A 24456-nucleotide genomic window follows, 5' to 3' on the forward strand; every position below is an offset into this window, starting at 1 on the left:
CAACGTTCGCCATCCGTCAGAGCATACAAGACTTGTATTTGCGTAGTCATTACTATCAATATATTTTGCTTTGTTAGGTCTAAGTAGACCTGAGAAAACAATTTCGTTCTTCATTGTAAGATAGTTGTGTCTCACATAACACGCTCATTTATAATCAACAAATCATTTTGACAAAGATTATAATCTTATAAAGTTGTCCTTAATTTTCATTAAAAAATAAGTAAATGCTATATTAAATAGTTATTTATTTATTTATTTATTCTACTTATCGTAAGTGTTCGGCGAAAATATTATAATCTATGCGACGTGTAATCAATTTCTTTTTTGTTTTTTGTATAGCCAAAATGTTACGTGCGTGCTTAATATTAAGACGTTCATAATTAATAATAATTGTCTTAATTTCGAATTCTTTAACATTTTAATGATTAAAAAGTCTGTTTGTCTCTCTGTTACAAAAGAGTGAATCTAAACGTAGGAATAGTCTCTAGCTCTATAACTTAGATTAGAAAATCTTGATTTCAAAAAAGTTTAAGAGATATAATGAGTTTCAATTAGATATTTGAAGAACGTGGAAACGGCTGTGTTTATGTCTTACACGACATTCTAGCAATTCCGCCGGCCTACGTAGGTATGCATTGCATAACATTGACGTCCTTGCGAGGTGATGTCATTGGCTCTTACGCTGTGTTGATTACTCGATCTTTAACGGCATAATAAGGTTTATTAATAACCTGTTTGGTATAATGGTCACAACGCCAGCCGGTCATTTTAAGGGTTTGGACATCTTAATCACTAGCGTCAATCTTAATCTGGTTGTCACTGAAATTTCTTGTTTCTATAACACCCACGCGAAATTTTTACGGTACCAATTGTTTATTAAATTGTTTACTTTTATTTACTCTTACTGAAATTTACTTACTGAAAATTACTAAACCTTGACAGCGTGAAACCGCTAATCCAAAATGTTACTTTATTGAATTCTTTACATTGTGATAATAAATTTGTCGAGTCTAATAATTTTAAGAAAAACAACTGATTATATTGTTTACACACATTAATCTTGTAGATAGTAAATCTGTCTAAATTCTATATAGCAGACATAAATTCTGGTGTTTAAGTAAAATTTAAATGGATTCATACTTCATCGCACTTTCACAATTAAATATTTGACATTATCAGTTCACTGCATATTGTAATGTGAGGAACGCAAATAAAATTTCTTCAATCTGTTCGCTCCATTGAATGAGCAATCACTGGGTAAATGCTTGAAAGGTTGTGGCCTTTTGTATACGTTCGAACTTAAGGCAATTTGCGCATTATTGTATTGTTTGTTAAAATTGTATAATTTGCACGTTATTGCATTGTTCATTGATGTAGTGTTACATAATTTTGGCGTTTATCCCTATTAGAGTAAGACAGAAAATATTTTTCCAGCTACTCTGCTATTGTAGAGTACCTAACGTGATATTGATGCCGTCGCAATCGTCTACGTTTATTTCTACTATCCTGAAAACTGCAACTGCGCTGTCAATTTACTTGTATTTAAGGTATTAAAGTATGATAAATCAATGTCGAACACAATCTGATTGATGGTTATCGAGATTAGCGGCTTCAGATAGACATTCCCGTTGAAAAAATATTTTTATTCTACACATTGATCAGGAAACAGGTGATTACAAAGAAAACATTACTTGTGAAATTGACCTTGACAAATTTACAGTTGAATTCCATTAAATTTCATTTATTCAACGATTAAGGGACCCGGTCAGTACTTACATAACGTATTCAGTCAATTATGAGGTCACGCGCAATGAAACTGTACTACTTGACGTGCGCAAGCGACGAGCGGTACTAGAACTTGGGTCTAGCGCAGACTGCATACTATTGGCTGTGACGTTCAATTATTTGCTTGTAAACTAATAATTTTTTACCGTATGAACATAAAATAGTAAATGATGATGAAGATTTGAAGTTACTTATTTACTTCTGTTATCATTGATTCATGCGATATCAATGATGAAAATAGACTGAACTCACATGAAAACAATTGTAGGTAATGAACGTAATAGTGCAGTGGTAAAGATAGATTAATTATAGCTGGCGATGCATCATTTGATAAAGGTTCTAATCGACCAGTAAACTGAGTTGACTGTAATAGACCTTAAATGATACAATCGCTTAGAATTCAATAAGAAGTTTTGTCCCCTGAATTGAGGAAACTTTTTTGTTTCCTTGTCTTCACCAAGTTCTATTGTTACCATGGCAAAATACGATGCAGAATGTTGATGTCGCGATCGATCGACAGCCGATACTTGCCAAAATGTGATGCAACAGTAATTCGATTGCAGAAACGACGCTGATGCTAAAAGTAACGAGTGTGCATCGGACGTTAGAATAGGTATATTGCGAATTTCTGCGCACATTGCTCTTAAATGATAGAGTTAATTTTAGACGGCAACTACGCACCTTATGCTTGCAACAAAGATAATCGTTGCGAACTATTCCTCCCAAAGTGCAACTTCATAAAGACAACCTTGATTGGATTTATGAACAAAGAAAAATCTGGCAATACTACGTTCATACGATCGGATAGTCTGCAAGCGATGACTTGTGTTTTTGGTTTTTGGGTGGATTCCACAAAGTATGACAATTATGTTTTTTGTTCTTAATTTGTAATGCGTACCTATATTGGATGCACTACGTTGACTTCAATAAAATCTCAAGAAGCTTACTGCGGTCAAGAGCCGTAACAACGATTTCCATCTGTAATTTCAGCTGGCGATAAACGAATACGAACGTGAACTGCGGCTAGCGCTATACCAATTTCGAGTTGTCTAAACATCGGACACATTCGTGCTTTAATGGCTCGTACGGAAATACTCTTGCCGTTGTAGTGCATCAAAAATATATTTAAAATTAACTCCTGCCACGCGTTAAGGAGCCGCGACAAAAATAACGGCACTCACTTCCTTCAGGATCGCCGCATTCCCGGATGAAACACGCCATCTTGTCTATCTATACTGAATCTAATAATGAGTTCGCTCCAAATACCTATTCGTCTATGAATTCCGACGTCCTAGATAGTTTCCCGTACACACGAAGTGGATTTTATTCTTTTATAGATTATGATGTATTGTTATTTCGTATTGCTGGATGACTATTGTTAGCCGTTTTTAAGATAAGCCATAGCCAGTACGATAAGAAAGAGGGATGGATGAAATTAAAAAGAAACGGATCTTTGTGTTTATTCCTTTATCTTACCAATAAGCAGCACATCTGTAGAAATTGTGTACAATAGTAACAATACCTGTAGTTTAGAAATCACAGACAATATTTATGTAGAATGAAGAAACTTTCAAAATATTATTCTCTACCAATAGTAACCCTTTTTTATTCATAATGGGAGAAGGAAATAAAGTAAACACTTAAGTTTCTACCTCATTACATTTTACTAAACAACGGTATCAATAGTAAATATAAAACATTTATTTTGCTTAGTCAATGCGAACCATGCTATGGACTTAGTTTTATGTATATAGTAACTACTTAATAAACTATGATAATACTTGACGTGACGAATACCACGTAGGTGTAACCTACAAAAGGCGATTTCCGTGATCCTAAGTAGATCTTTACGTACACAATCTGAGTGTTAGCCAGAGTTATTATAACTAATTATTCAAATCCAATGCAGATATTCCGACGCATTCACTCGGCATTCTTTTGCAATGCAAATGTTTGTTCCAAGCGAATGGAAGTAAACTTCCTATACATCGCCTCGTGTGGTGACCACCCACATTTCGATGTAGACATAGCTTCTGCTTTCGATTTGCTAATTTAACACTGTGTACGTCTGACTTTATACATTAGGTACATATTGTTCCCGGTTAAGGTCACGAGTATTTTCCTGTGGGTATATGCAAAAGTTTCCCCGTGTACAATTTACGGGTTTTGAATACCGAATACAGAATTCAAGAGTGGTAGAACCCCTCTCTGGTTCCACTCCGGATATCTTCTTCTTCTATTTCTGCCTATTAACAGCAGAATTAAGCGCTGCTGTATTCCACTTTGAAGGAAGGGGTAGCAACGCATCTATGCCAACCTCAGGTAGAAATCTAATCTTATCTGGTATCTTTGTAAGTTTTGGAAAATTCTTCAGAACCACTTGGTGAGATACCACGTGATGTTTTTCACTGTTCAATCAAACAAAAAGTACACAGTTGGGATTCAAACCTTGGAGAACCAACTCTATATCTGGTTAAAATCTAAATGTAGATAGTGTTTTATATAATAAGCTGGGAAGAGGCTTTAATTCAGCACAAAACGTTCATAAGTGGTCATTAAACTTGACCCGCTTGGAACGTCCCCAAACGAGCCCTTGGCATGAGCATAATTGAGTCTTTAAACGCTAGATAATATTATATGGGATATTTGTCATTTTACTTGGGTTTTGTCACTTTTCTATGATAAATTGGTGTGGGTAATAGGATTGCTTGTTTTTGGCCAGGGAAAGAAAGAATGAAGATGATTTATCTTGATGTTTATTCATTGGTTTCTGAACCTCGATAGCGTTTTCCCTGATCGTTAGTGTCACTGCTGCCTAAAAGCATTGGGACTCAATATTGTTAGTAATAATTGAGGTCCCGCGTGACGGAGCAGTCACCATGCCGGGGTACGCGCAGAGGGTTCCAGATTCGATCCCCGGACAGACAAATAAGTAAATGATGAATTTAGATATTATTTCTTGGTCTGCGTGTTTGTGCATTCCTCTATAAATGTGACCATGGAACCCACGACATAGGGAATCTCAATGTTAGAGTGAAGAGCATGGTTTCTCTACATAGGTATATCAATATATTTGTTTGCACTCAACATGACCCAACGTCTAATCCTTATAATAAAAATAACGGTACAAATGACCATATAAATGAGGCGCATGAACGTTGAACGCTTGGAAACTCCTAATTAGATGATAACAATCGTCTTCGTCATTACGGTCACAGTACCTATCCGTTTATTGAAGACTGACTCGATCTATTCATTGAGGGAAGGATGTGATTCTTAGTCTTGTTAGACTGGTTGTTAAATTAAGTCTTGACGACCCGCCGGTGGAGCGGTCACGGTGCCGGTCTGACAAGCAGTAAGTTTCGAATTCGTTCCCTGGTCAGACAGATATATGTTGAATTTAAATTTCTGATCTCGGTCTGGGTGTTTGTGTATTTGTAGTTTTACGTGTCCTAGTGTGTGTAGAGGTCTTAATTTTTTTTAAGTTATAAGCTGTAACTGTAAGTGTGAGATGTGAACCACTGACAAAGTTATAATATTCTTCAAACTTCTAAGTCTATAACTATACATAGACCTCCCGTAGTAAATGTTTTGGCGTCCACAGCGCGCTTAGTTCTAAATACTGATGGAAACGTGTGCCTATATTTCATCCTTTAGGATTTTATAAAGGCATATGACATGAATGCGAGGAACTTTATTCACGAAACGAAACGGGAACTTCATGTGAAGTTGTGCTATTCTCAACAACAGTACACGACGGCTATGTAAAATAAACAAAGTTTAATGTGAAAAGTAACGCCAATACCGCAGTGATTATAGCATTCAGTTTGTTTATTATGTTGATAGTTTATTTGTTGAAATGTATTTATGTATATTCGGGTCAATATCCTCAACCGATTCAGATGAAATTTAGCAGATACGTTTAGTTTGGACGACAATGAATGGTTAACTAAGTGATGTCATTCTAAATCCAATATAGCAGACGGCCTAAGAATACGAATAACAAATTAATGACGTTACTAAAAGCTTGTTTCAAATAACTTTTTTTAAAAAGTTTCTTTTTTACACGCAGGTGTTAACAGTTAAAAGTTTTCCCTTCCACAGGTGGAGGAGCGAAAGCGCGCGATATGGGAGGCCTCGGTCTCCCGGCGCGAGGCCTTGCTGCAGCGCGAGCGCGACCGCACGGAGCGGCTCGAGCGGGCCCGCGCGGCCCGCTCGGCGCCCCGCCCGGCGTTCGCCTTCGGATCGTCCACGCCACGGCTGCTCGAGCCCATAGACTCGGCGGGATTCTTCTGGGCCGCGCGCAGGTACGTTGGGACCGCTACTCTTCTATCTACATAACTTATATGCTATAGGATAAGTAGGATGCTCTTTTATTGTAAAGGATTATGTTCATGACGAATAAATTGTCGAAAACGCAGTAGCAACCATATTTGATCTGGAATAAGACAATTAAGAAAAAAATAAGGTCACGATTAAGGTTAAGGTTACGATTACGCAGACATCAGTAATTGGAAAGAATTCCGGTGAACAAAGCAAAAAGGAAGACAAAATTACAAGCAGTCTACATAATCATGTTAAATAGTCCATACAGTAAGAGGCTCACTTTGACACCATATGATGTATATAGCAAAGGCACGCTCGTCCTATTAAGCGACGTTTCACGCTAGCCGACGACGGCCCGTTGGCAACATTTCAACAAGCCTCTCAGAAACGTCTGCTTGTCGCAAAGTTTACGCCTCAGACACACTGTCACCCAGTTTACTGCTAATCAGGGCTATATCACATGTGTCACTTTCAGTGTTGCGATTTATCGATTCAAAAAATTAACAATAATGAAAAGATTCATGTTTTTCTGTTGAATAGTGTCTTCAGATTCTGATCGTATCTTATCGTAAACTCTACTTTCGATATTGTTATTTCGAGAAATATGAGTGTTATCGGTAAAGCCCTTTTATCATTAAATTCCCCCAATGTGTGTAGTTCTGCTAAATGTTATTCATTTATTATTTGTATTATCATTTACCTCTAAATTTTAAATAACAAAAATCACAGTAAGAAATTGTTCAATAATACTATTATGAGTAAATCATTTGAGATATATGAATCTATTTTAAATTACATTACATCAAATCGCAACAAGGGAAGTGGCAAGTGTACATGCGCCTCTACCAATAAATCTAGTAAGGCACTGATAATCTTTACTTGTATTTATCTTGATGGCAAGTCACAAGTTATTGTCAAGTAAACTCGTTGTAAAACAAGTTAAGACGCGGTAAACGTCAATTATAATGTACTGGTACTAGTTATTAAATGTACCTGCCCAGGTACCGTAACTTTCTACCTGCTTCAACAATAGCGCGTTATATGAATTGAAGCTTACGAATAAGTCGTAGTAGTTTCATCGCCAGTGTAAGTATCGGTTTTCAGTTTATTTTGACAAATAACGTCGACGTCAAAAAGCAATATCTGTAAATGTACCACCTGTTGAGTAACGGGACTTTTCAGTTCTGACTTAGAATATACATGTTGAAGCACTTTTTTTAAGTGTTTTTTCATATCCATTACTTTTGTAGCTTTACATTCTGTTATTCACTTTTTATCGGCTTTTTCTTTGAAAGCTTTTTCTGCATCGAGTAGGTTTCAGTTCTCAATTATATCTTTGTAATTTAAGTTTTAAAATACTATTTTGTCACATTCAGCAATATTTCGCTTAAAGTTAATAAGATATTACTTACAGTATTTTATATGGTACCTTGTGTAGAAGGATATTTTTTATCTTTGTTCATTAGAACTGTCACACAATTATTAGATTTTTTAGTATAATATGCACTGTTACACATACATCTTTACATCTTTTAGTACAGTTTAGACTATATGATTACCGTATCTTTATTATTTTATTTATTATACAATTAGCTTGGTTTCCAACTTTCCATATTCCAGGTGACGGGTTTTTACCATTCCCTAAGTAAATAACATTATTATTTCCTTGTTTACCGTTTTATTTTTATTTACGCATTAATTTATTTTTGTTTTCTCCCCACCAGTACCAACCCTATAGATCAGATGAACTTTTTTGAGTCGCTGTAAGCAGATTTTTCCGTTTTTATTTTCGGTTATGTTTATATTAATTCCTAATTTTACTAATATGTATTTTAGTTTGTTCTTAGTATGTACTTACCTTTATAATTTTATTAATAATTCCGTATGTAGATTGATGAAATACTTAGGCGATTAATATGTACAATTATTTTGCTATGTACACAAAGTTTTTACATTATTTAGCTTTTTAAGTGCATTGTAGATAGTTAAGCATGACCAGAACGATTATTTATATGTTACTAATTGTGCTGTATAGAAAATATTCATTGCTTGCTTTGACCATAGAGGAATGCATCTTAAACAACTTATATGACTGTGAAGAATCCAGAGTTTTTACGAGAAAGTTTACCATAATGTTAGTGACTACGATGGTATTATGGCCTAGATTCTGAGAGGAGATTACATAGCCTCTACTACCCTGCTTTTATCTGTACCAGCATGCATAAGGCATAAGTGAATATGATAGAGGAGTGTGAAGCAGCTGTCACCATACCAGTCCGACACGTAGTAGTTTCCACATTATATGTTCTGCTGGATCGAAATGATTAATTTAAATTTAATTATTGTCCTGACCTGAGTGTGCTTAATCGGAGTCTATACAGATATGGACATATTTCCGTAATAGGTACAAGATAGACAAATCCTAGTGTGGTCCACGAGAGTAATTTATTTGTTTTGTTTTTATATAGAAACGTCACTACCGCCACGTTCATTTCACTCTTTTCCAGACATTTTTGAATTTAACTACCACTAATAAAAATATCACTCAATCAAGTGATAGAGAGGCAATACTTAAAGTAACACAAATAGCGGCGTTTAAATATGAAAATTCAAAATCATGAAATAAAAATCTAAAATCACGAAAAAGACATCTCTTAACGATATTAAGCTATTTAACGTTAATTTAAGACGGCGACACTCGAGTCTCTAGCTTAAAGGTAAAGCTAACCCTTATATTCGCCACAGTACGTGATACGCCGAGACCGTACATTAATTACGCTAAAAGCTGTTCTAACTTGTGGGTGTTAGGGTGGTTTTACGTTGACGTATGAGGGTAATTTAAATTTCATTAAGTTTCGCTTTTTCCGGGCACCACCGGTCTTAGTCATTGCCACAGAGTAACAACGAAGTAGAGGTGTCGGTATGTATCTTTTTACATAATATACCTACCTGTGTTTAGGCATAAATACCAAAGGTTAAGTTGACGATAGGTTTTTTTTATTGAAATTCTCGTGAATAAAATAATATAATTTAAATATGTATAAATTAATGTTCATCTATGTAAAATTCAGAAATCAGATCATATTGTAAACATTTTAGTCATCATTGGATTTTTCCTAACAATACAGCACTCAGAAAACTGGTTTTTAGATAATAAGTACCTTCATTGATTAAATCCAACATATAAAACGCAACAGCATTATGCACTTCAATCTAAAATAAATTTGGAGTTACTACGGACGTGTCTATTACTTACAAAAATAGTTTTTACAGTTCATTTACTCTATGACCAACGCAGGACATCATAAACTGCTGGGCTTACGGGTGCGGAATACTCAATAGCGTGTTTCAAATAGCCCACTGACTAATACTATCTACATGGCCAAACGTGGACATTCATTTACATACGAGTAAATTGGGTTCGTCCATTTGTCGAATTACAACTGGGATGTAGATTAAAATGGGAACATCTAACTCAATGTCACTACTATCCCCTTAAATGTCGTACAACAACGATATCCATTTAATTAAAGTAACAGTTGTATTTACTATATCCGCATTATATTTTTCAGTAGTTCAACAAAAATCTCGCATTTTTACAATCCAAATGATGTCCAAAATGTTCTTGCCGTGATAGCTAACGTTACACGATATTGTCACATCGAGTCATATTAGAACATAGAATTCTCGTAATTTAATCCATCATTTATTTTTCATAAGTTTGTAACGGTGACCTACCTGAAGCAACTAACAATCAGGTACCCATCTAAAACAGATTAGATAAATAGAAGATGGTAGAAAAAAATACCTATGTGTGGTTAATTTTAGGAATATTTCCGTTGTGTTATCATGCAAGGTATATAGGTATCAGAAATCATAGACAACCAATACGACTTTTGTGCAGGTTTCTGTTTTAATCTAGCACTTTCTAAACTGTATAATACGATCATCTTGTTCAAGGCTGGCATCTAGGCATCGCCCAGAAGCTATATCATTTAATTTGTAGTTGGCCGGGAGCCGCATTGCAGTGGTTCCCGGTACGGGAGTTTGGCTATGCGCGCTTTACTTCATCTGGTATTACTTGAATTTTAACTGAATTTACGAGTTATGTTGGGATATGTCGTACTAATAATTTATAGGGTAAAAATTATACATCGTAAAACTTAATAAGTTTATGTGTTTAATGAATATTTTTATCCCCTTATGACAAAGATTAAAACAGTTGTGATTAATTTTCATACTTTTTGTCTGTACGTTATAGCTGCTAATTCTTTCAATACTAGGCAATAGCTAGCAATAGCACAATAGGATTCCTTGCGACGTATGTGCTACTCCTTTATAAAATATAGTTACCACCGATAGACCACAATTATATCAGACGGTGCCACTTTATGAGGACCACTGATGGGTTCGTCTAGTTGCTTGACTTGACCACTTGTGGTCGCACTTAGTGGCAGCCACTGGTGATTGATCTGTGGCCTTTGCTAGTGGCCACATAATATGTACTACCACTACCATTTGCCACAAAACGTATCGCTATACACTTTAGTTCCCGTATCGAAATTTTCCGTCTATAAACAATAAGTTTCTGTCGATAGCCTATCTAATCGGCCTCCAGCGCTATTCAGTGGATTACTTACGTTAAAAATAAATACTTGTTATCTTTCGTATTCATTGTTACATTCCTTTTAACAATACCGGTTTCTGTTTATCGTTTCTTTATGTAAAAATTCAGCAGCTGTTCTATAGGAAATAGCTAAATGTTTTCTCACTTAAATGTTTAATTAAATAGGTGTCTAAACCTGCGTTAGACCTTAGTAAGGTTAGGTATTTCTTATTAGATTTTTATAATTTTAAATTATCCAATTTACCTGCTGGTGACCTGGAAAACATCAGATGTGATAGAAGACCCGGGTTCGAATTTTAGTAGAGCCCTCACCTAGTTCCATTTACATATCATTTTTAGTTGTAATGGCGTGTCTTTTCTGACATTACCATTAAATACAATTTTTAGCAAAAAAAATGGAACTTAGATGTTTTTCCCATTACTACCTCAATTAAGATTTACGCCGAACAATTTATACAAATGTTTTTCAAAGCCACACAAACTTTATATAAAATTAAGTAAATTAATAATTGTAAGAGTTGTTGTCCAACAAATTTTCCCATATAAATACAATCGAAAAGTTGATAAATTTTGAAACAATGCCAAGTTGGTATTACATAAATCGTCCAAAGGGCAACAGCCGGTGACGTCACCTTCCTTCCTATACATAATGTCCATGACCACCAGCCATTGTTGCCATAAAACAATACCTTAATTCGACGTGGCGGATTTGTCAATGGTGTTGCGTTGGCGAGTTTTGCAACCCGAAATTGTACGAGAAAGCTGGTGCATTTTGAAATAACTTTTTGGGAATTTTGTGGGTAGGTCGCCGTGGGTCGACTGTGTAATTACCACCGCCACTCGTATGAATACCTTAAAACAACACTGTTAAGCGCTGTAAAGTATACTTTTTACAAAATAAACAAAATAGTCGTTGACTAAATTACCTATTTATTATAGGACATACGCCTATTTTAGTGCATTTAGGAGATGAATTTTCGAAAAATATTTGTAGTCATAATATTCGTCACAGCAATTATAAAAAATGCGTAAAAATCAGTTAGCGTTTAAGGTTTATTAAGTAGACTTATTGGATGCTATTACATTGGATGTTAAAAATGCAAGAAGAGTAGGTACTATGTACATATGTATGTAATATCATCATATAATAGTCACGCATGCACTTTGCACATGTGTTACCTCAAATGTTGATTGAACGTGGCTTCAACTATGTAATATTAAGATTGTAAAAACAATGTCTTATGAAGAAATTGTGCATGTTTTGTCATATATTTTTACCTTAATTTGTATGTAAATTGTGCGTTATATGTATGTGTTGTTTATGTTTTAGCATGTAATTTGTAGAAAGATAGTACTCGTAGCCCTAATAACCGAATGTATAATATAATAGTATTTTGAGCAAAACGTATGTTCACAAAATTGTATATTATTATTTTCAATACTAGCATGTTTAATGCCATTTAGGGCGCTGACACAAAATGCAACATTCTATTTCAATTGCCGGGAAACACGTCTATGTAAATGTTTATATAAAATTGGGTTCTTTTTAGAAACTTAGCAAATGCCTTTAAGTGTATTTTGTACAAACACATTTTTTAAATGTACAACAAAACCTTTGGTTGTAACTGTCTTATGTAAAACTTTAGCCAAAGAGTCAATTGGTAAAAAAATATTAAGGACATATCCCACTGGGCATGAGTCTGTTCCCAAAATTAGAAGAGACTAATTTACATCAAAATGGCTTCCACTTAAATTTAAACCGCACTATTATTTTTACTGGCAAAGCCAAAGCCGCCCGATTTTGATAACATTAGACATGTAATTTGTGCCTTCGCTCTTTGTAATCCTCATAATAGTTATGTTGCAATGTTCTACTAACGTCAAATTACTCGCTATACATAATTAATTGTACTAATTTGTCCGTACGTCGATTTTCCAGGGCGGCATCAACTACAAATGTGATGTTCGCGTCTGCGCCGCTCACGAGGCGCGCTTCCGCATTGCAGTTGGACTCGTCGGACACTGACAATAAAGGTAATATTCGTAATATACAATATATTTATGTATTTACAATGTGAAAAATGTGTATGGGGATAAATAAATAATAAGTGAATAAAACGGCGATTAATTGCTATATGCGCATATTTATTGCTTGATGTTAACGTGCATCTTGTGTAACCGGCCTAATTTTTATGCATTTTCCGCTGTAGTTAAATTTAACCTATCATTTAATTTACGGTCATTAAAAAGGAATTGCTAATTAGATTTTCGAATGTGAACATTTCAAAAATGTATAAAAGACTTTGTAATTTGTTTTATAATATTTATTTTGTTTCATTTACATAACTTAAATTAAGTTATAAGATGTGTAGATACAAATGGATATATTTAGGTGTACTTGACAGTCTACCTAACTTTTCATAAAACAAAATTTAATTAAAGTTGAGATTGAAGTTCCTTGCTTTATGCTTACATATACAGAGCTGAAGACAAGTAAATTAGATTTGTTGGAATGGAGGCAATTTTTGTTATATTATCCTGCGTATCTTATTATTACCTCTTTTGGGATTTATAAACTTTCTTTGTTCATGCTGCCAAGGAATGTTGATGTTCTCAAGTTTCTGTAAGTGTAAACTTTATAATATTCTATGTTTCTTTTTGTGTGTTCTATGTAAGATATCATTTTGTTTTCTGAGGACTGTCCATCTTTTTACAATATTAAAATAGCAATTGAGCGTGTAGCCCATGCGATGGTAAGTGGCTATTGATGTCTATGGACATATGTAATCAACTCCGGAAACAGATGCGTGGCTACTTCTAAGGACTAAGTTGGAAGGCCCCGGATAAGCATGTGTTCTTTACCACACCCTTCTAAAGGGAAAACGGCAACACTGAATATTGCAGTTATTAGGTAGAAATAGGTATGGTACCCTCTAAGTCATATTTGAGGTAGATCACAGACATGGCGCTACCACTGAAAACAACATTTAAATGGTTCGTATGAGAACGTCTTTGTGAAACAAACTGTGATAAACCAGCTGATTATACATTGGAGTCAAAGGCCTTCAGATAGGTCATATAATAGTTTATCAGATTAGGCGATATTCGGCGCAGATATCTGATTCGTCTATATCGAATTTGTGCGACGTAGACTATTATCATAGATAGAATTGAAAGATTAGAAATGAAATCTAACGTGTAGATTGGTTGGTTATAGTTGAAATTAATTGAGCACGTATATGAAATAGTATAATTAATAAAAGGATAGTCTGGGTTTTTAAATTTTACGTGTCTGTCTGTCTAATCTCGAAAAGGCTACAGGTAGTATAATATTACGGGATGTAATATAACGTTACGTGGCGTCACGTAACGTAAAATGATGTATACAATTTTTCATCTCGAAAATATTTAGGGAAATATATAAGCATTGGAAAATCCGCGTAAGCCGGTAACAAACTTAATTTATATTCATGTACCTATTGAGTTTTTGTAAATTACATCATGTTAGTCATGTACTTACGACATATTGTTCAAACATTTGAAGGTTAGTTAAATAATGTAAGTATTTGGGTATTATGTAAAAGGCCGAATGCAGTCATTTTATAATTATACATTATTGGAATTTCTTTGCAATGCTAAAACAATATTTGCATAAGCAATGTTTGTAGGTGGTGGACCGTCACCATCACGTTTTTCGGCTTATTTGTTTTATAAGCAAATTACATGAGGCGTCGCAACTTGTCTTGGGGGTAGCGATGCCTGTGTGTCTCTCACATCAGGAAGAAAATCAATCCCTCCAATCAATTCATCAATGAAGTCCCATTTGAAAGTCATGAAGGTCATGGAATTGGTGGCAGTGACCACCCACTATTACATGAACTTCATATTCGGGGATCAATTCGTGGATTATTTTTATTAAAAAATACTCTAAAATTTTCCCCGTGACTTTTCTTTACACGTAGTATGTAGGACGTATGTATTTGGGTGTTAATCGGTCGCACGACCTTGTTGAAGATGAACGGATTATGCATAATGCTGGCCTCTTTAAACTGTCGTTTGTTCGGCAAACCGAGTTACTAACGACTTGTCCAATTTTATGTTTTTAAACATCGTAGTTTTAACCGATACAAAATGAAATTGTCGCAATAATAAGAGTAGTTTTTTTTAGTTAACTTCGATTTCTGGCTAAGCAAATAGATTTTTTTAATCATATATGTACTTAATACAATTTAACTTTTATCAAAAGCGGTTCCGTAACTTCTTTCGCTATTCCTTATAATTTAGAAGTTTGCCTTCCTCATACAGTAAAAAAAATCACCCTTTTTAATAGATAATACTAATAAACTTAAGTCTTAGGACTTGAACGAAACGTCTACAAATATAAATTATACCTAGAAAGTCATGACAAGTTGACACATTTTTTATGATAACTGCTAGAAATAAGTTTTCGCTGAATAAAATCGCAGTCCAATTTGAATGAAGTAGATGTTGGTTACCATAAAGTAAGCCACACCTAAGCTATATCAATTTATAAATAATAAATGCTACTATAATTTAAAATCCTTTATGAGCGATAAAAATAAGTAATCCAATTTGTTATCAAGTCATATTGAATTGTTAGAATAGGCAGAATAAGCGACTATGTAACAAAAATGTGTAACAACTAACAATTACCTTATTCACAAATAAACTGATTTGATTTTTTTTTTATGTGATTAAGGCAGAAAAGGATGTCACGTGATTAATCATGATTATTATTTTTTAATCTCTACATAACGTGTCCGCCAGACGAACCGGACCGTTCGCCGCAGCCGCAGGCGTGGTCGTCGGTAGCGCGGCGGCGCACGGACCTGGTGCCGACGGTGCCGGCCCCGCGCGCGCCAGGTAGGGCGTACTCGATGACGCGCCTCGACAGGATCCCCGCGCAACGCCCGCTGCACTCGGCGTCGCCGTCGATGCACCATCTGAACAGGAGCCGTATGTATTGTGTTGGTGGTGCTCGGACTCGAGTGTGGACGCTTCGCTGCCGAGCTGTGTTTGGTTGGTTGGGGTTTGTGGGTGGAATCTGGTGCGCTGTCGGAAAGTAGGGGTAGGAAAATTTAGATGTAGAGCTGTTTACGATTTAAAGGCTTAGAGACAGAAAGGGGAGTCACGTGATAGGGAAGGGAAAATGAAACGAGAAAATTTATAATGTAATATTAAGGTATATTATTCTTGGAAATTATGTTCTTGATAATAATGTAACTATAAAAACAGCTGGAGTGGGAATGAGGGTAGACAGCGTGGACTCTTTTTTAATTTAATTTAAAATGCTGTAAAATATTGTTTAACAATGTTAACTCATAAAGAATACCTAGAATAACTAAAAATAGGAATATATTTTTTAAATTAAAAATCAGGTGAACACAAATTCTGAATCGAATCATTTTTAAATAGTCGAAATCTCCATGATTCCACTCACAAACAGCCTTGGAGCGGGTTTGCGAGACTGCTTACGGTTGCCGATTGAAGCGTCACTAATGCGGTAGGTACTGACTGGTCGTATGACCAGCCAATCAGAGTTCAGATAATTCTCGAGCGCTGCTTGGCTGGCCAATGGCGTGCCTCTAAATCTTCGACGCATATTCGTGCTAAGCTGTGGGACGCTTTATGCTTACTCTGTGACCATTAATATAGTACTATAATGTATATTCTACATGATTTAAGTATAATAAAATGCAAATAAAGCCATAAAATGAAGTAAATAATATCACAATATTCCAATCATAATTTTCCTTCTAATTAAGGACCATAATATTTAAAAAAAACAGATTTCATTTCTATTTATAGCCCATCATGCCATTACTGGATATGAGAATACTATATGAAGTTGCAATTGTGAGGTCCACTCATCTACGGCTGAATTTTATTTCCCAAAAGATGTTTTCTGTTTATTGTACATTTGCTTCCATAGCGTATTTAAACATCATGTTCACTATCATGATTTTTTTTATTTGGATTTAATACATGGTTTTTTTTTTGCAAAATAATTCATGATGTACATTTTATTCTGACCCCGTAGGACATGCAAATTTGATTTAGTATTTAGTTTATTTCATTGTATGGCTAAATGTAATGTTAATAATACAAATAGTACTTAAAATGGTTACACGAATGTAAAGAAACCATGGTTCCGTATTAAACTGCAACCCTGTGCTTACAATGTCATTTTTATTTTCACATTTCATTTTTATTTTTGTTCGCTTTGTGTGGCCTCATTTTATATAGTTTTTCACATGTTAAATGTATTTTGCAAAAGATTTTGATGCTTGAATGATTGAAGTGTGTTTGCGTGGTGAATGTAGAATTAAATTAATTAGGCTTAAGTATTTTGAAAATTTTGAAAATACATAGTTATAATAATCAGTTCAATGAAAATTCAGATTTTTTTGAAAAATTGATATTATTCTGGTGTTATTAGTTTTGTCAGGAAGTTAATCTTAGGATTGATTAAGGTTTGATTCGTACATGGGCTCTCTATACAAAATTGCTTAAAATTAGCAATTATACAAAATATACTTAATATCGTTCAATGAAGTGTTCTTCATAGTAGAGAGGTAAGTGTTTTAAAAATATATACTGCGTAATCCAAAGAACCTCGCAACATTTTCAATTTCTTTCTCCATATTCCATCATCTATTCTATGGTTTACTACCTCTATCGTTTATGTTCTATCTTCAAAAGGGCACTGGTTTTTCTTATCTATGGGGCGTATGAAGGTATTTATAAATTATATACTATTTTTGCGCATTATTTACGAGTTATACAATGATACAAAATAAAATAGAAATTCCATAATTCAAATCGTAAATGATGCGCTATATTAAAGTCTTAGTAAATTATGTCAAAATATTCGTAAAAAATTATCGTTAAAACTAAGTTTTGACATATTTTACATAGATAAATCTAATTGGCTCAAGGGTTGTATGTAAGGTAAGTGTGACTAAATTATATTTTAATCAAAAACTGCACATTATCTAATGGATACTAAGTATACCACACTAACTAACGTTGCACTCCAAATAATTATAAATAAACAATACTTTATAATAATAATGAGAAAAATCTATGCTACTTTCTAATCACACACACTGATGACATTCTGTACACGTTACAAATACATTGACACTTTCAAACAAACACTACCACATTTAAACTACTGAGACAGTCATTGTACGCAAATATGGGAGGCGGCGCAAATATGGATACAATTGTTTAGATGTATGCGACAACCTACTGCCCATCAATACACCAGGCAACAATCACAAAATTTAAACATAACCATACATTTTACCGTTATTTTTTAACTGACCAGCACAATATAACAATCAAACCATTTAACATATGTCTCCTTGAGACACGGTGAAGCGACACGACATAAGCAGAGGAGGCTGTGCAACACATACATTGCTGATTTCATACCATCGACCATCGCAATATAACGAACAAAACACTCGACGTACACAGGGACGCGGTCAGACGACACGACGCCCGGCTCGCGGCCTGGCAGCGCCATGTCAAACGCGACGGCGTTGGTGCGACGTGCTATATCCTCGCCTCACTTATAACAATACACTGAAACATAACAATACATAATAGCATCACATACATTACTGCCTTTATTCCACCGAGCACTAAATTATAACGAACAAAACACTCAACACAGAGACGCGGTCAGGCGACACGACGCCCGGCTCCCGTCCCGGCAGCGCGATGTCGAACGCGACGGGCGTGGTGCGGCGCGCGACGTCAACGCCCCATCACACGTTGCCAAAACAATCATTTGTTGTCGATTCCCTATATACTTATAAACGCACACTATACAACAAACAACACATACATTACTGCTTTTTTACTACCAAGCACCACAATATAACGAACAAAACACTGAACGTACGCAGAGACGCGGTCAGGCGACACGACGCCCGGCTCCCGTCCCGGCAGCGCGATGTCGAACGCGACGGGCGTGGTGCGGCGCGCGACGTCGGCGCCGCGCAAGCCGCGGCCAGCGTCTATTGCCGGTACGGGCGTTAACACGCCGAGAGGTAGGATCTTGTTGTGTACGCTACTAGGATGGAGTTACGAGGTTTGCGTTTGGCACTTGAGTATTTCAAACTAATTTGTTGTTATTATAACAAAAGATGTTTTTGAAGTAATACGTGGAATGGAGTTTACAATGGTTTTTGGATTGTTTAATAGTGTACTAATTGCAATTCTTGTAGAGTATTTTAATAGTATCATAGTGAAATAATAATAACTTAGGTGTGGTTTCCAAATTAATCATTGTAAGAAAAAATATAGTTTGTAGTATTTTTATATCTATATTGTACACACTTTTAAATGTGTAAATATTTGTAAAGACCTGATTGATATAATGCTGTCATAACATGTGCCTATAACGTATTTTTATATCATTAATCATTTAATAATAATTCAAATGCTTTATTCAATAACATAGATGTGTTTGTAAAATAATATTCATACCATGAAATGATTGAAAAAAATTAGTTTGTGTGTGTGAATTTTTTTATTTGTTATGTGTCGTAATCGTTGGCTGTGAACTATGCTATTTAACAGTTTTCTTTTAATTATTGTTTTGTTTCTGTTTTGAACAAGAACATTAAGTGTATTATTTTACGTGTCACTGTAAATAACAGTCATAAAATACATTCCTTAACTCTATAATGACTAATTATTGTTGCAAACTTAAAACTTACACTAAGTAACATTTTGATCAAAGTACGTAGGCTTTTTGAAATTGCCCACATAGCTATTCGTTGAATAATGTGTAATGGATAAATAATTGGTTCACTTACGTCCGTTATTAACGATTAATCTATTAATATTTTGCATAGCAAAGATCTTCATTTGACAATTTTGATCTTTGGTAGGCAAACATTAAATATATTTATTATTAACATCCGGCGTTCGTAATGCGAGCAATAAAAAACATCTTTGAAAATTTTAATTAGGAAATAATAAATACTCGGTTTACATAAACATAAATACAATAAAGTCTGTAGTCGAAGTACTAAAATTATTTGTCAACATTTTTTTTAATACGAAGTTTTTAAGTTTGCCTCAACATATTCCATGTCACCGCGACGTGATTTTACGTTTGACGCCCAACATAACGCAGGTGGCGCGGACACTGGCGCTAGCAGCGTCGCGAGCACGCCGTCGGTGTCGCGCGACGCGAGCACCGTGGCCGGCGAGCCGCCGCGCCGCGCCGCCGGCACGCCGCGCCGCCCGCGCCCGCTCTCGCTGCACGCCACCGCGCGACCATGTACGTTCCTCAGCTTTGAGTGGCGCCGCGGCGACCCGACACCGACCGGTTTGTATGCGACGACGCGCGGCCGACGGGGGAGCTTGTGCGTGTTGAAAGGCGCTTGTATACGTTAACGCTTGTGTACGTAAGTAGATGTAACCACAGGCGCGGTTTGCGGCAGTTCCGAGGAACTGCTTTAGATGTAACCCCAGTTTGTAGGGACGCGGTGTGCGACGGTGACGAGTAACAGCTTCGGGCTTTATATGTTGACGTTTGTTGGTGTTATTACATCATTGCGCGACCATATACGTTTTTCAGCTTAGAGTGGCGACGTCTGCTCCGTAATGGTTGGTATGCGACGTGCGACCGACGCGGATGCTTGTGTGCGTTACCCCTATGCTTGTGTGCGTAAGTAGATGTGTAACGTTGAGTCGGAGTAACGCGGTGTGCGACGGGGACGAGTAACCGCTTCGGGCTTTGTACGTTGACGCTTGTGGTGTTATTACGTCATCGCGCGACCATGTACGTTCCTCAGCTTTGAGTGGCGCCGCGGCGACCCGACACCGACCGGTTTATATGCGACGCGCGACTGACGGGGAAGCTTGTGCGTGTTGAAAGGCGCTTGTATACGTTAACGCTTATATACGTAAGTGTAACCTTGGGGAGGAGTAACGCGGTGTTCGACGGGGACGAGTCGGGCTTTGTACGTTGACGCTTGTGGTGTTACCCACTGGATTGTCGAAGGGTGATTTCTTCGGACATAGAGGGCGCCACTGATTTGTATGTTAGATCTAGCGCTGGTCATAGAATTTTCGTACGTGGGTATGTAACTTTTTTTTAAATTGTAAGTGTAAATTATTTACACTTTAGGTCTATAATTTACTTGGAGAGTAGTTAACGAAGCAATAAGTCGTTGTAAGTATATTATGTAAATATAGATCATAAAGTAATATTATTTTGTAATATGTAGTTTTTTTAACAAACATAATATATATTTTTGGTCGTATAGTTTGATTGGGATCCGGTATAACGGGCATTAATATTGGAGCTTCTTGTATTGTTCAGTGCTATGCTTTGCAAGGTGCTGTAAAACTTATACTGTGATTCGTATAAATATTTTAAATAATGAAATGTAATAAAAAAAGAACCCGACTGCTTAAAAATAGCCTATGTCAAAATATTACAATCTGTTGAGCCGTATAGGCTTTAGAATATGTCAAGGAACACATACATACGCTAAAAAAACATTACCCTCCGCAATCGGGTAAAAAGATAATATTATGAAAACAAAGAACCCGACTGCTTAAAATTGTCTATGTCTAATTTTAACATCTGTCAAGCCGTATGGACTGTATATTGTGTCAAAGAATGAGACAAACATACATACGCTCGAAAAACATTACCCTCCACAATCGGCAAAAAAGATAATATTATATTATTAAGAATAATAAGATTGTATGTAACTTTAAATTCGAATACGTCAACTACATATAACATAAATTGTTGAATATAAATATTTTATACTTTGTGGTGTAAATAGTTAAAGTTTTCATTTCAAATGGTAATGTGTATTATTATACTATTACAGCTCCAACAGCCGCTCCGGGAGAAGGCAAGCCGCCTCTCCACAGAAAACCAAAGCCCTCCAAAGATCACGATAAGGTAATATAAAATTTAAAATACATATAACTACATTTCGTATGAGGTTTTATGGAAATGGGGCATGTTACTCGGTCGAGTTCTTCATTGTAGCTATGAATAATTCATTCCATGAAAACAAATTAAGAAATATTGACATATGTTTTTTTTTTAAGTACCATCAAAATACGTGAATTTAAAATTTAACAGTAATTTTTCCCACTTTCAATATTAATAGAAGAAATTTCAAATTATTAGTTTCAAAATTAAGTTGAATTTTTTTGCGTGTTTTTTTTTTATAATATAGGAGTATCAGACGAAGAAGCAAGTAGTGGCACCTCTTAAGTGGCTTATTTCCGACCATGGACATCCGTTATCAACCCCAGATAAGAAAATTCCTATGTAAGGTTACCCACCAATGCGCCGCTGAGGACTAAGCTGGATTACCTCGGAAGAGTTTCTCTCTCGTTTCCCTTCAAACCAAAACACAGCACCGCTTCACACTGATGTAATTAGCGAGAAATAGACATGGCAGTGGTGTCGCCAGAGCCATCTAAAATTGATTATTTAATTAGATAATAAAATTTTACCAATAATGTAATTCCGCAGTCGGCGCGCGGCAAGTCGCAGTCAGCGTCGCCGCCGACCGGCGTCGCGGATGGACCACAGGTAAATATTAGTATACAGGGTGAATTTTTCAAACGGGCCTTCAGGGCCAAATCCGAAACTATAAGGATTAGTTAAAAATGCTGAAAGGAGTTACGAGGCCGATTATGATAAAAACTAAAACTGCATCATTAGTTTTTTAAAATATCTTTTTCCTTAGCCGGGAATCGAACGAGTTCATTTTGAAAAAAAATACACCCTCTATATTATTCCACTATCTGATAGTGTCGCTTATAAGGATCAAATTCTGGGAAGTAATGTTATGTGACAAACTAAAGGAAAAGCCTCAGTTTTAAGAAAATACATATTTTTTCATAATTTTTTTTTTTTCAAAATGAACTCGTTCGATTCCCGGCTAGGGAAAAGTTATTTTAAAAAAATAATGATGCAGTTTTAGTTTTTATCAAAATCGGCCTCGTAACTCTTTTCAGCATTTTTCGCTAATCCTTATAGTTTCGGATGTGGCCCTGGAGGCCCGTTTGAAAAATTCACCCTGTATACTAGGTGTGCTCCGCGGTTTCACCCCTGTTAAAAAGAAATAACGCTGTTGAAACCGCGGAGGATAGCTAGTTCTAAAATATAATTAAGTCTAAGTTACTCCTTATTACATCAGCTACGTGCCAATAAAAGTCCCGTCAGATTTTGACGGGTTCAGCCATTTCAGAGATTAGCCAGAACAAACAGACAGACAGACAGACAGACAAAAATTTTAAAATTGTTATTTTGGTGAATGTACCGTATGTATTTTCATATGCATGTAGTAAAAAGCGGTTATTTCAATATTAAAAACAGACACTCCAATTTTATTTCTATGTATAGATATCTGATATAGTCCGCGTAAAACTTCTAGTCTGCTCTAAATATAGAAATGAATCGCGTCGCCATAGCAAATTGTATGACGACACTTGCTCGCAACAACTTCAGAGCGGACTAACAATTTGGCGCGGACTATACCAACTATTATATTCCATTCAAATGAATCTGAGACGTTTATAGTGCCCATATATAATGCTTTTCATACCTTTCATATTATGCACATATTCTCTGACACTTTACGTCGTGTACATTTGTTGTATTTATTGACCAAAATAAACTATACAACTATGACACATTTAATGATATGATGTCTCTTCGACACATTTTCGTGCTGGTTCCAGTAGTTTTGTTTGTGTCCAAATGTATGTAAAAAAGGAAGTTTTCAGACACACTGTTATTTACCTACAGCATTCTTCTGATGAATTTGACATAATAATTTGATTTTAATACCTTGAAAAGATCACTATTATCTTTATAGCAGTTTTCTTAGTGTATTGGTAATATTAAACTCGATGTAAAAACTTTGTTCCAGCCACAATTAATGTCCACAAGCATGACGGACAAAAGTCAAGTGAGCGCAGTGGAAGTGACGCAGAAGCTAGAGGCGTTGCAGATCGAAGGCACCAACGACGCAACTACACTGCAACTGATGCAAGTCGATAAGGTAACATTATTTGATATAAAGAAATATCTCTATGTGTAGTTCGAATGTGGCAATACATATTTCTGTCTTTTAGAAATAGAATAAAGAGTTAAAAGTACATACATAAATTTATTTCATTTGTATTAAATAGGTATTGAAAGATTAATATATTTATCACGCTGACCAAGTTAAAGTAAATTTATCTTTCAAAGTTGATATAAAGTTTTAATATGTGAGTGTCATGTGACCTAGAAACTATTTATATTTGCATTGCTAAAATTTTATTCAACAGGTAAACGAAAACAAAGAGAACATAGAAATAAATCAAGAAACGAAATCCGAACATAAGCAAGAAGAGATCGTAGCAGTAGAGAAGCCCATAGAAGTACAGAAGCCTGTCGAGAAGATTGAGAAAGTTGAGAAGGTAGAGAAGAAGGAGGAGAAAGTCGAGAAGAAAGAAGACAAAATTGAGAAGAAAGAAGAAAGGTTCGAGAAGAGAGAGGAGAGGAAGGAGACCTCGCAAGAGAAGACTGAAGAGAATGAAATGACAGGTTGATTTGTGTTTTGTATTTTATTTTTTCTTTTGCTATTACAGATTTATGTACATAAATGTGGATTATGGCATATTATATATACGATAACTCCTAA

The 24456-nt window shown here is 35.6% G+C and overlaps 1 protein-coding gene across 1 annotated transcript in view; it reads left to right on the forward strand.

Annotated features, from left to right (window-relative positions):
• The window catches only part of LOC140745550 (uncharacterized), a 54055-nt gene that overhangs the window by 25025 nt on the left and 4574 nt on the right, over window positions 1-24456 (forward strand). The window contains exons 3-12 of the mRNA XM_073077474.1: window positions 5890-6092; window positions 7836-7874; window positions 12678-12772; window positions 15527-15715; window positions 18679-18822; window positions 19917-20111; window positions 21634-21707; window positions 22293-22352; window positions 23698-23829; window positions 24101-24359. Of these exons, the coding sequence (XP_072933575.1) occupies window positions 5890-6092; window positions 7836-7874; window positions 12678-12772; window positions 15527-15715; window positions 18679-18822; window positions 19917-20111; window positions 21634-21707; window positions 22293-22352; window positions 23698-23829; window positions 24101-24359 (1390 nt within the window). The remainder of the gene's footprint in view (window positions 1-5889; window positions 6093-7835; window positions 7875-12677; window positions 12773-15526; window positions 15716-18678; window positions 18823-19916; window positions 20112-21633; window positions 21708-22292; window positions 22353-23697; window positions 23830-24100; window positions 24360-24456) is intronic.

Source organism: Epargyreus clarus, unplaced genomic scaffold (assembly GCF_041222505.1).
Source record: "Epargyreus clarus isolate Ecla_fem2 unplaced genomic scaffold, WU_Ecla_fem_2.2 ptg000010l, whole genome shotgun sequence".
NCBI lineage: Eukaryota > Metazoa > Arthropoda > Insecta > Lepidoptera > Hesperiidae > Epargyreus > Epargyreus clarus.